The 12,535-nt window shown below is 40.4% G+C and overlaps 3 protein-coding genes across 9 annotated transcripts; all 3 read right to left on the reverse strand.

The window, feature by feature from the left end:
• Positions 1-244: 244 nt before the first annotated feature.
• On the reverse strand, positions 245-1,744 carry LOC116205862 (homoserine kinase). The gene has a single exon (XM_031538550.1). It carries the CDS (start codon positions 1,675-1,677, stop codon positions 571-573), a length of 1,107 nt encoding a protein of 368 aa, XP_031394410.1. The 5' UTR covers positions 1,678-1,744; the 3' UTR covers positions 245-570.
• A 2,455-nt stretch (positions 1,745-4,199) lies between these two features.
• Positions 4,200-6,077, reverse strand: LOC116204703 (30S ribosomal protein 3, chloroplastic-like). Its single transcript, XM_031536926.1, has 2 exons — positions 5,751-6,077; positions 4,200-4,697 (listed from the first exon to the last, which is right to left on the reverse strand). The coding sequence occupies exons 1-2, from the start codon at positions 6,024-6,026 to the stop codon at positions 4,416-4,418; spliced, it is 558 nt and encodes a 185-aa protein (XP_031392786.1). The 5' UTR covers positions 6,027-6,077; the 3' UTR covers positions 4,200-4,415.
• Positions 4,200-12,235, reverse strand: LOC116204701 (NADPH-dependent diflavin oxidoreductase 1). 7 transcript variants are annotated; one of them, XM_031536920.1, is made up of 14 exons: positions 11,926-12,235; positions 11,738-11,815; positions 11,532-11,636; positions 11,160-11,251; positions 11,018-11,025; positions 10,841-10,939; positions 9,971-10,065; positions 9,237-9,311; positions 9,051-9,161; positions 8,357-8,491; positions 7,912-8,031; positions 7,337-7,553; positions 5,751-7,208; positions 4,216-4,697 (listed from the first exon to the last, which is right to left on the reverse strand). In XM_031536920.1, exons 1-13 carry the CDS (start codon positions 12,067-12,069, stop codon positions 6,679-6,681), a joined length of 1,809 nt encoding a protein of 602 aa, XP_031392780.1. In that variant the 5' UTR covers positions 12,070-12,235; the 3' UTR covers positions 4,216-4,697; positions 5,751-6,678. The 7 variants fall into 7 exon arrangements, with proteins under 7 accessions (XP_031392782.1, XP_031392783.1, XP_031392784.1 ...); XM_031536919.1 differs by having other exon boundaries at positions 10,841-11,025; XM_031536922.1 differs by lacking the exons at positions 11,738-11,815; positions 11,926-12,235 and having other exon boundaries at positions 4,200-4,697; positions 11,150-11,251.
• Positions 12,236-12,535: the final 300 nt, after the last annotated feature.

Raw genomic sequence — 12,535 nt, forward strand, 5'->3', positions numbered from 1 at the left:
TTCTATTTGATAGGAAAGGGGCATCATGGCAATAAAACTTCTTGAGATGTTAGTTTATAGGGTTAATAACAAACGCACAAACTTTTCACAGTTTAACAATTTATAATATAATGTTTGTAATATTTATTCAGTAGAATATATAATTTTTGTTATGTGTTCTTCTATCTATATCAATCATATTATTATATATGTTGATTTCCTAATTCTATCATAAAAATCAATGTGCATCGAGATCCCATAGTACGCACGAGTAAAAGACTAGTTGATATGAATGCTATTATCTCAAAATCGATATAAATACAATTTTGATCGGTTCACATCATTGATATCAACTGGAAACTGATGCAATCAGAAAGGCTGCAAACTCCAAAATTGAGTCGAGGCTTCAACGTTCTACAAGGGAAAATATTATCATACAACTCTTCTGATTTCTTCATGAAAAGTTGATAGAATTTCCCAACATCCCCACTGCAATTAGCTCAATCGACAACTCTTGCAGAATAAATCCGACCTTTCGATCTTTATGAGCAATCGATAATCTGAAACACTCCTACTGAAAAGAATCGATTTTCACCGAGCAATGCTGCTCACAAGCCTAGCCCCAACCCGGTCGAGCTGCCTCACTACGGCACTCGCCGCCAACTTTCCTTCTTCCCTGAAGGCTTCCACCATCCTCTTCCCAATGGCCTCACCGTGTGACTCGCTGTCGGTCACTGCCACTGCGGTGGGGCCTGCCCCGCTGATGGTGCAGCCGAAGGCACCAGCCTCAATGGCCGCCCTCTTTACTGCCTCCATGCCAGGGATCAGCGGGGCACGCCTCGGCTCCACGATCTTATCGGAGGACAGAGCCTTCCCAAGCCCTGCTAGGTCCCCGCTTAGGACAGCGGCCACAAGAGCACCGGCTTGGCTGCAGTTCCAGATGTGGTGGGGCATCCCGATCTCACCAGGCAGCGCCTCCCGCATCTTCTTGGTCGGGGCCTCGAACTCGGGGCTGACGAGCACGAAGAACAGCTCCGTCTCCGCCGGGAATTTGAGCCTGAGGAGCTCCAGCGGCTCGTAGCTCCGGATGAGAATGAAGCCTCCCATGATCGCGGGGGCCACATTGTCCGCGTGGTACCCTGAGACCTTCTCCTCCGACTTGAGCCCCGCGAGGACCAGCTCCTCCTCGGTCAATCTCCCGCCAAAGATCTCGTTGATCGCCACCGCAGCGGCGGCCGCGCTGGCGGCGCTTGACCCGAGACCGCTGCCGAGGGGCAGCCCCTTCTCCAGGGTCAGCGACAGGCCGACCTTGCGGATCCCGAGCATCTTCATGACCTCGATCGCGGCGATTCCGGCGCAGTTCCAGAGGGGGTTCCGGCTGAGCTTGGTGGGGTTGGGGCCGGTGATGTCTGCAATGGAAATCTCCCCGGGGTGGACCTGGGGGTCGACGCGGACGGTGACGTGGTCTCCGATGCCGTCAACGGCGCAGCCAAGGAAGTCAAAACCAGGGCCGAGGTTGGCGACGGTGGCGGGGGCAAAGGAGCGGACAGAGGCGAAGACGGGATCGGGCTCGGATGGCTTAACGGAGCATTTGACAAGGAAGGGGCGTCGGAGTAACTTAGGGGAGGAGGAGGAGGAGGCGGAGCGAGGGATGGAGGTGGTTGGCTTGAAGGGAGAGTGGCAGCAAGTTGTCGCCATTGGAGAGAGCTCACGCGAGCTTGGGGTAGGGTTTTCGGCTTCTTATTATCAGTCGCCCTGGACAAGAAGACAACAGTGGCCATTTGTACTTTTCTTTTTTTGCCCTTTTAAATAAATATATATTTTGGTATTATTATGTCAGCAAAATAAAAAGACAAAAATTCTACCAAAACATTTTCATATGGGTAGGTGGCTAAGGTTGGATGTACAAAAACTTATATTAAAGGTAAATCAATTCATACCAATAAAATGTAGTGATAAATAATTTTAGTCTGCATAAAAAAAGAATACAAGTTCAAGATTCGAAAATTACATTTATTGAAAAGAAAAAATAATCTTTAATGTTCGATCTAGCGAAATTACGGGAATAATTTCTTACAATTTTAATTCACAAAAAAGAAAAGCTGATACCGGCCAAAATAAAAAAGAAAGAAAGAAAGGAAAGGTACATTAAATGATGCAAGGAAAGGGAATACACTTTTACGTCGGAGCCATATTAGATTCCAAAGAGAGATTTTATGGATTTAGGGGATTATTCGGTGATTTTATTTCATCACATGATAAAAAAATCAATTAAATTATAATAATTAAATAATAAGTGTTAATAATTTAATTAATTGTAATAAATCTTTTTAATTAAAGTAATAAAATAAGTGTTAATTATTCGATTAATTGTAATAAATCTTTTTAATTAAAATAATTTTATTGATTTTTTCTCACTACATCATTATGAAGTACGATCATTTAAAATTTTCTCTATTCCAAGGGATGAATGGAGGGCATTACCTATATGAATATGATTTAAAGTTTTAGAACAAAACATAAGAAAACTTATCGAGAAAGCCAATTTGATTGAATGAGTTACTTAAATAATTCTATATATGGATGGAGCCAGAGAATACTCTCGGGGCAATATAAAACTAAAATCGACATATATGTCAAATTACATTTAACATATAACAATAATACACATAATGAAATTATGACATGAAAATTAAGGAAAAAATTCAAATGAGAAAGAGATTACTTATTACTCGACATATCTCTAAATGTTGTGCTCAATCTAAGTTTTTCACAATGATTTTTCTTTCTTGTAATGTTCATTCCTTTCAACTTAAGGTGAAAATCGAATTCGGTATGCTCAATATAACGTTTATTTCTGGGAAAAAATTATGACGTAGATTTGATTTTTAAATATTTAAAAATTTAATAGGTTATAATATTTTGAGAGGGGATGATGACGCATAAAATATCTTCTCAAAAATCAAGTTTAACAAATAAAATATTATATTTAAATTAAAAAAAATATCAAAATTTTCTTACTAAAATCAATACTCTTGAAACAAATAACAAAGAAAAATCAATCACAACTAATTCCTTTCAATTTAAAGTAAAAAACAGATTCTGTGTTCTTAATATTTTCTGCATCATGGCCGTCGCATATAATATTATACGCTATTAAATTTTTAGAGATTAATGACGCACTACATATTATTCCCACATTTAGAAATCAAATCTATGCTTTATTGAGAATATCAAATCCGATTTCCATTTTAAGTTGAAAGGAATTAGTTGTCGAAGGAAAAAAATACAATATTCAAAAGAAAGTATTACATTTTAAATGGATATGTTACGCAAAAAAAAATACAAGTTTTTAGTTTTTTTTTCAATTTTAACACGAATTTCCACTTTTGATGTAAAAATTTTAATTTTTCTATTTTGTTTCAAATCTGGCACGCTGTCCATTGACCGTCACGGATTCCGTCTAATTACATACATGGCCGATAATGGAGTGATGTGGGACCCATCAATCCAATGAAAATGAGACATATGTGTAATTATCTTTTGAAAATTTAAAAAATGAACCTTTTTTTTTTTTTCATTTTTACAGATTTGCCTCTCGTCTCCTCACCTGGGTCTATATTCTTTTTGCCTTGGAATCTCGATGTCTAAAGCTTTATTGGTGGAGAAATTCTAATTCCATATCAGTTATTTGTCATTGTGCACTGAAATCCCAAAGCTCTGAGCTTAACAAGGTGGGAATCGTTATTCCTCTGCGGGTATGGTTAGAAATTTGGGGGGTTGGAAGAGAGGGTGGAGGTGGAGGAGGAGATAGACATAAAATATTTTTATGTTAAAAGTGAAAATTCGTGTTAAAATTGAGACAAAACTGAAATTATATATATATATTTTTGTGTAATTTACCCTATTTAAATTACCAAAAATGTTCTACTCTATTAAATTCAAGTTCTAAATTACTAATAAATCTTTCGGAAGATATTTTACTTTTGGAATATGATTATTTATTTATTATTAGCTTTTGAATTTTCTAAAATACATATTATCTCCTTTTCAATTTAAGTGCAGTAATTTAATTAGATGTACAAGAAAATTTTGGGGCTGACAAAGTATATCTCAAAGGGAGGGCTTCTTTATTTTTTGGCCAATTCTGAATTTCTTACGTTGGGGGGGGGGCATCTCCTTGGGACTAAATCAAATATAACAACAAAACATAAGAAAACTTATAGCGAAAGCCGATTTGATTGAATGGGTTACATAACTAATTGCAAATAATACATATAACAGAAAGCACCATTTGGTAACTCTTATACAAGCAGCTCGCAAAAATTTTCACCGTGAAAATTACAGCATTGCTCTAACTTTTGAAGAACCTCAGGCGGCGAGAACCATGAATGAATCGTCTGTGAGTACAGATGTTCTTGAGTCTTAAGAGAAGCTCACGACAAGTCTCCACCGCTCTGCTGCCATAGATTGATGATATCGGTGGCCTGATTGAGGAGGATGATCATTTGCTTTTGGGAGATCCAGGGCTTGGTCTCGAGCAGCACCTTGAGCTCCTCCCACGCGTCTTTCCTCGGCCAGAAGTAGTAGGGGCTCAGTGGGATCGCTCCATGGCCTGGTATCATCTGATCGAGCGCGATCCCGATGTTCTTCTCCATCCAGATGAACTTCAGCACAAGCCGTGGTTTCGCCATTGGCTTCACAACCACTCCAAGCTTCTACATTTCATAACATACAGTAACAACAGCACATCAGATTGACATGTAAATTTCACCTATGCAGACTTGGAAGAAATGCTCGGAAAACTAAAGCCAAACAGTTCTACCTATCTCGAAGTAATTCCAAGGATATTAGCCTTGCTATTACATTAGCCAGCACAACTTGCAACTGACCGAAGTCTTTACTACATGGTTTCTTTCAAACAACATGATAGTGTTCCATTCTCCCATCTTTTCCAATGCCTCTGAACTTAACCGTGTTACCCGACTAACCAATCCTTTTCAATACGGCAGTAATCCGCACAAAAACCCTATAATGCCAATAAAGTATTCTTCCTCCCCTAACAGCTTCATGGCAATAAAAATAAGGTATAATAACAAGATGATCTCCGTCCCAGCTTAAGGAAACATCCACTGCATAGATCTATGAAGAAGAAGGAAGGAATCTATCAAAAGAATGGAACTTTACGATCGATTACATCCTGACTGTCATAAAAGCTCTTCTTGTAATTCAAGAAAAAACCATTTCGACGAATGAACTGTTCCGCCGACCCTGTCCTTTTCTAATCATCCAAACTAGAAGCTCTGGCATTATTTCCGACTGCTTTCTTCCATATATCTCAGGAGCAAACTAGAGGACTCCGACCCGTACGACTATATGATATTCGCACTGTTAAGATTAACCGAACCACTGTCCATCACATTATTGTTCCACATCTTAAAGAATCACATTCACCCCAAAAGTCGACCCTTTCTTTTCCCATTCTTTTTGCAACTTTCAATTGGATAAATTGTCAGGCAATTGTTTTTGGGGCACCAAAGGACAGAAACTTCATTCCGAAAAATCTCGCCATTTCCACAAAAGAATGCAGCAGACTTCAATATGCTTGGACGAGAGTAGCTCCACAGTATTACGCGAATTGTCATGTAAGTTCGTCGGACTTCGTGTTGCCAGTCACTCTAACCTAAACAATACTTGTACTAACCATAATAAACTACGAACACGTAGAGAGGAGAAGGTTGGGGCAAATAGTGAACAGAGAATCTCGTTACCTCTGTCTCCAGCGGAACCTTGGAGGAAGAATCGTCTGTGTCCTCCGCTTCTGCCACGATAGCATCCGCTGCTGCAGCGACCGGAGCAGAGATTCTGAGTTCTCTCCTCGAGCTCCTCCGGTGGCTCAGTCTGCACTGGGAACGGGACAGCGAGCTCGAACGAGCAGCGGGGATGAAGGCTCTGATGGTGGGCTTCGAGGAGATATTCGCGCAGGAGAAAGCTAAGGACTTCAGTGAAGAGGCGTCGACAGTGGACTGTATCGCCATGGATAACATTTCGGAAGCTCTGCGACTCTGCGTCCTGGGAAGAGGGAGGAGGAGAGGGAAGGAGAGCTCTCACTCCTGAAAAAGGAGATCCTGGATAAGGCGGGTCAGGTCACCTGAGCCGGATCCGGTTTGGTGCGTTGTCCGGTCCACATAGCGCGAAAACCGGAGATTTCCCGGTTTTTGTATACTTTTGAACGGGAAAGGAAGCTCTCAAGGCTCAATTGCATTCCTAAGCGTATATTTTTCCTCAATGAATCCATAGAAAACTCTACTTTTTCTTTCTATGGTCTGATAAGAATACCCAAAAACTTTTTCGGGCCTCATTTCCGGCAAATAGGAAAAATTCTGTTTCGATGATCCATCACAAAAGTTGTTCTCAATCGAATCCAAATGGGAATTAATCATGAACGTCGAAACAATCGAACAAATAAACATAAGTTCAATGCACTCTACACCATGGGCGCTATAAGTTACTACATCTACATCAGAAGCATCACCCAACTCTCCACCAGCCTTCTTGTCCACTGGAGGCAGTCCGGGGTTAATTTCACGGGCTCGAATTACGAAAGGTCATAATTCCCTGACGGTTCTTCTGTGGAGTTGCATCTTCCTCTGCCGATAATGTTTCTTTGCTATACCAACCCAACCGTGTCCTCCGAGTTCAAGACCATGCTTCGACATGGTACTTCCCGGCCCTTTCCAGTGCTCGAACCCACCTCACAGCAGACTCACTGGGAAGCCCGCTCTCTTTGGACACGATCTCCTCAAAAGCCTCCAAAACATCTGAGGGCATCTTGGTCGAAGAGCCAGCGACGTAGACAGCCGCCCCCTCACTCAGCAGATCCCAGACCCTCGCGCTGTTTTCCCTCATCTTATGCTGTACGTACACCTTCTGTGGCTGGTCCCTCGAGAAAGCCACGAAAAAGCCCCCACCCTTTGCTTCTGAGAGGACCCCCTCTTCTTGGGAATGGTGGGACCAGAAATCACGATATAAGAAGTCGTTCTCCTCATTTCTGCAGCCAAAGAAGAACATTATCGGGGCAGTTGTAGAGGACTGGCTCTGTATGGATCTCTCCTCGATGAATCCACGGAAAGGAGCGCAGCCTGTCCCGGGGCCAATGAGAATGAGGGGCTCCAATGGCGATGGAGGAGGTAAGGAACCTTTTTGGAACCATGCTGGAATAACAGTACCTGCTCGAGTTAAAATTCTAACATTAGCATCAAACTGTTACACCTGTCATTGCATAAAATGTTGATCGAGATTGGCAGAAGAGAAAATAGTTTCTCAAACACAGAACCCAGATGAGCAGTTCCCATACTTTGATGTGGATCGAGATTGGCGAGCCACGTGGAACAAAGACCAGAGCGCTTCCGCTTAAAAGGGGTTGTCCATGACACAACATTCACAGTTAGGTCCACTTGGCCTGGATGAGCTGATGGAGAAGAAGAAATGGAGAAAGCCCTAGGCTTTAAGGGGGGGACCAGCTGCACCAGCCACTCAAATGGCATCTGAACAGATGGAAAATCTTCTAATACCTAGATATAATAACATAGGATCAGTTAAGGTTATGTAGAATTTAGGAGAGATTTACTTGAAATTATTCAAACATCTCATTTCTTTTTTCTCCAGACGTGTCAAATTTCTGAAATTAACTTGTCTAGCAGTAGAAAAGCTCTCGTGAAAGAAAAATATCTGTCTGATCATTCTAGTACCAAAACCTTCAACCTTAGGCAAGAAAATTAGAATATAGAAAATATTTATATGCAAAAATTCATGATTACGTCATAGAAGCGAGGATGATATTACCACCAGCTGCAAAGACAATAATCTCAAAAGAAAGTGATCTGTATATTTTTAAGGTAATGGAAGGGGCATGGGATTTATTGTCTTCACCTCTAAAACAGTTCTCCGTTCCTTCTGATTGTACTGGTAGAGATCATCTCTTCCTTCAGGCGATGTGAAATATTGAAGTCTTTCCTTTTCATGCTGGGCTGTTGCAAAGAAACTCATCACCTGAACGAGTGATTGTATGAGTATGTGCAATCAATACTAAATGAAATCAGGCTGCTAAATAATGTTCATTTTCAATATGTGAACAGGTCCATGTATATAAATTATAATCAATTTCCAGACAGTAACAGTAACCAAATACCATAAGGTATCTCAGTTACCTTCAGTATTAATTTCAGACTGAAGCCAGGAGAAGTCAGAGAACTCCATTTTTATAACTATTTTAGACTATGTACCGCAATTTCTCAACTAGATCACTATCCAGCAGGGAAATTCTTGATTGAGGAATGAACAAAACAATCAAATTAAAGGAAGAGAGAAATCCTGCCTCAAAGAAATAGCGTCGTGGTGAAGCTGATGAAACATCCATTGCCAACTCCACGAAGGTTTTTAATTTAATGGGCACTTTTGAGACATCTAAGTCAGTACCACAAATGCCATTCTCTTGTTTTCTGTGGTGAACCTGAGATCAAAACGCGCGGCTTAGAGAAAAAATCTGGAATCAGAATACGCCGGAACTCCAGCTGCACAACATCAGTAGCTCCAACTGTAACTATCTAGATACTGGAAGCTGCACCTATTTTGCTCAAAGTAGACAACACTGACCACAGTTTTGAATGGTGATGATAAAGTACATTAAAAAAGAAAATGCAATCAAATTTTCAGAAAGGGAAAGAGCAACAATAAGAACACTCATTCAGTCTTTTAGGATTCAAATTGAGCTGCTTTAAAAGGACATTCCTTGCAAAGTTCAAGAACTAAAAGTTTTGGAACAAAGGGAACAGGGTGTGTCAAAGAAGCCATCATCGAATGGGTCAGACAGTGAACCCCTGTGGTCTACATAATGGAAATCTTGGAAAAACTGAATAAATAGAAAAAAAAAAATAATAATAACTTTCATAGTTTGGAACATTCCAATAACACTCCAGATGGTAGGTAAGCAACAAAAAGATTTTACAGATTTCAAATGGAAAAATATTAAAAAATAAAACAATGGAATGCTGATATGCGTGACTACTCACAGTGATGAATGATTCTGGGTTCAAGTTGCAACGCTGCAAGAACACATCAACTGCAGCAGGATTTTGACCAGGGAGGACTTCAAGCACATCACCAACTTCATATCTAACAGTCTGAAAACACCCATCATATAATTATCTTGACGAGAAGAAAGCAGTGAAGCTTAAGGAAAGAAAAAGATAACTCACAGATGAAACAAATTCAAATTCAAAATGCCGCACGTCCTTCCCGCAGCCTGCTTTGGTCAGTAGTTTATTTTTTGTCTGCAGGGTAGAGCAAAATGTATAAGGGTATACACAAAAATATGACTGATTAGCTAAAGAGGATTCATGTACATGTGCAGAAACCTTCAAAATTGAAAAACAAGTGTCCGAAGTTACTTATATCATAACTCATTTAAAATAACATATGTCGGTTCAACCTTGGCACATATTGAACATTATTTCAGTACCAGAATACACTTTAATATATGAAATCTTGCAATACTCCTCAGGTTCTTTTATGACAATAAAAGTTACATGAGAATTGAGATTACTTCAGTTCATAGCACACTGGAAGTTTAACAGTTTTCAGCATTTTACTATTACTTAGCTTACCTTTTCTACTTATGTTGCTAATTCTAGTTTTGCCTGATTACATCCATTCACTGCAATGGGGAACTTGAACAGTTTCCAGCATTTTCACTTATTAAGTAGTCCTTTGCAAACCTAAGTTCTCCACAAGCATCTTTACACACACTAGTTATTTCTCATACCAGTCATCCAACGGAAATCACCTCCCTTCCGAACCCCAAAGTATTGATATTGCATTCCTCGAATTATAGTTGTGCAATCATTGTTTCAAAAACATTCTTGATGAATACCTTGCACTAAATGATACAGAAACATTTAGCTAACTAGCAATTTAGCATGACAGTTCTTACCATTTTGAGAAAGCAGCTAGGCCCACTCTTGCCACTAAATTTTCCCGGAGACATTAAGCGAGCCATCTCGATATCTTTTTCCCTGCTTTGTAAATCTGAAACAGTACATACGAGATCATTTGGCCAGATAACAATATAGGATCTTTCGGAGTGCACACTAATAGGATCTTTCACAGTGCACACTAACATAATTCTTTGCTTGAGAAACATGTGAACTTAACAAAATTATACAAGCAAACCACTAGAACTGCCACATAATCAAGGGGGAAGTCAAAAACCAATTGAGCTACATGGTCCTGATATTACAAAAGTCCCTAATTCAAAGTTGATGTCATCACCAATTATTTTGTAATTAATTCACAGATACATATCAAAGGTAGCAAAGATGCCTAGCAAAAAGGTTATTCCAAGTTGTTTTCGATACTCAAATTGTAAATCTGATGCTGATTTACAAGAATAAACCCTTACCTACTGAACAATACATGCACAGAAACAAACATGCATACATAGATATGTATATATATAAGTTTACACAAGATTTCATCAACCCTGAGTAGAAAGAATTCTCAAATTGGCCAATAGATAAAAGAGATTCTAAATTGGTAGAAGAATCATAGTGCTCTAATCCTGCTCAAACTTGTTTGTGTAGTCTGCTTAAAATGATTTTGAAGCAAAATGAAACCACTAGCATTCTCCCCAATTACTTCTTTGAAGATCTACTTCTCAATTTAAGGGTTCCATTAGGACATTGTTATTGTGTAAAATCCAACAATGGTCTCAAGACTATATTTTTCATCTTGTTGGTCAACACAATACATCAGACCAAAGAATTCCTCAAACACCAGCTAGATGTCTGAAACAATATATTACCTGCAGCAACTGAAAATTGGGAATTCACCTCACCGATGTCATGATATCTGACTTCAACCTTCGGCTGATCCAACAATGTCATTTCTGATTCAACGGGATCTGGACCATTAGGAAAGAAGTTAGGATCAATCTTGTTCAGCATTCTCCACAATGATGACATCCAAGGATCCAAAGCACCTTCATAACTATGAGGAAAAACCATTTTTGTGGTTAGAATCATTGTCCCTGGTATTCAATGCCATACCATGAAGAGTAGAATAGATAGATTCACCAAAAGTATGAAGAAAATAGTCTGTGACAGTTTTATACCGCAGCATACCCTGAAGGATGCTGGTCATCTCCTAAGCCTCTCTCAACAAGAGCCACCGCCCCAAGATCTGAAAGTCTTTTGTCAAGCTTCTTCGCAACAAACTGTAGTCATCAATAAGGGAAACAAACCATCAAGAGAGGAACTAGAAGAAAAGGAAGAAACAACATAATTTTCAATCAAACAACTTAAAAATTGCAAATTTTGAAACTGAAAATGAAGTCTAAGCCCCGTAAGAGTATGAAATGGTTCGAGCAAAGATGCTAAAGCAGATAAAACATCTGAAAGCACGACTGAGCCATGTTAAATAAAAGGTAGAACTGATCAGTCTGATATGGGCAGCATTCTATCCACAACATGTCAGCCAACAAAGAGTTTATTCACATTGTATTTCGGATAGCTGGAGTCCCCTAAGCCAAACACCGCAAAACGCATCCCTTCAAGCCAATTCTTGCCCAGATGTCTCTGCAAAAGAAACCTCCAGAAGACCTACAAGCGCAGGAAAGAACGAAAGACAGTGAATCAGCTCCTGCTAAGCCCTCCATGACTTGAAAAGATCATATGGAACTTATCAGAGATTCTTAACCAACCTTCATGGAATCTGGTGTGTCCCCCTGCCCAGTCGTAGAAACAACAAAGATCACTGTTTCCTCACGAGACAATGAACTCTGAGACAAACAACAAATCGGTCAAATTTCCATCCGACAGCAGAATCAACGATTGAAGCTACAACGGTCAGAAACACGGGTTACAGAACAGAGGCAACGGTCAGACTCACGGCGTCGTATTCGTCCACGGAGAGGAGCGTGACAGAGCAGCCTCTGCGCTCGGCCTCTCGACCGGTACGCTCCCCGGCGTCCATTGCGTTCCCGGTCTGAGTGGCATAGAGTATCAGCAGCGCCTTGGACTGCTTAGCTTTCATTGCTTCAGACCGAACTGAGAAGGAGCTGGAGCAACGATGGACTACAGACAGAATCTCCAGTGAATCTCCGCAAGCGTAGCTTTCAGCAATCGCCGGGATCACTCTCCGTTGCCGGCTTGCCGCTCAGGTGATGGCTTGCTCTTTTTCGATACGTATGCAGAGGGGAGAGGGGGAAGAAGCAGTATTGAGCCAAATGGGTCAGGCACAGTCCAGTCCACTTAGGTCATCTTAAGGCCCAGTCATCGTAGACGGGCCCATCAGAATTAACAGGTTTGAAAAACGGCGGACGAAACGCGATTAGAATTAACCGCTTGTTTAGGTTACATGTTATAGATGATTATGGATGGAATCGATGGATGGGTCATGGAGGGTTTAATAAAAGCAAATATATGCTGGGGAGTAGAGACGCCAATAACATTCCCAAGCCACGGGAGTTGTAACCCAGAAAGGCATGTAATAAATCTAT

The sequence above is a fragment of the Punica granatum genome, chromosome 4 (genome assembly GCF_007655135.1).
Source record: "Punica granatum isolate Tunisia-2019 chromosome 4, ASM765513v2, whole genome shotgun sequence".
In the NCBI taxonomy this organism is placed as follows: Eukaryota; Viridiplantae; Streptophyta; class Magnoliopsida; order Myrtales; family Lythraceae; genus Punica; species Punica granatum.

Coding starts and splice junctions, on each gene's coding strand:
- LOC116205862 (XM_031538550.1), bottom strand. CDS start 1,677: ATGGCGACAACTTGCTGCCACTCTCCCTTCAAGCCAACCACCTCCATC.
- LOC116204703 (XM_031536926.1), bottom strand. CDS start 6,026: ATGTTATCCATGGCGATACAGTCCACTGTCGACGCCTCTTCACTGAAG. Junction 4,698..5,750: donor AGGTTCCGCTGGAGACAGAG/GTAACGAGATTC, acceptor TATGAAATGTAG/AAGCTTGGAGTGGTTGTGAA.
- LOC116204701 (XM_031536919.1), bottom strand. CDS start 12,069: ATGAAAGCTAAGCAGTCCAAGGCGCTGCTGATACTCTATGCCACTCAG. Junction 11,816..11,925: donor CCGTGGACGAATACGACGCC/GTGAGTCTGACC, acceptor TGTTTGTCTCAG/AGTTCATTGTCTCGTGAGGA. Junction 11,252..11,531: donor CCAGCTATCCGAAATACAAT/GTGAATAAACTC, acceptor TGATGACTACAG/TTTGTTGCGAAGAAGCTTGA.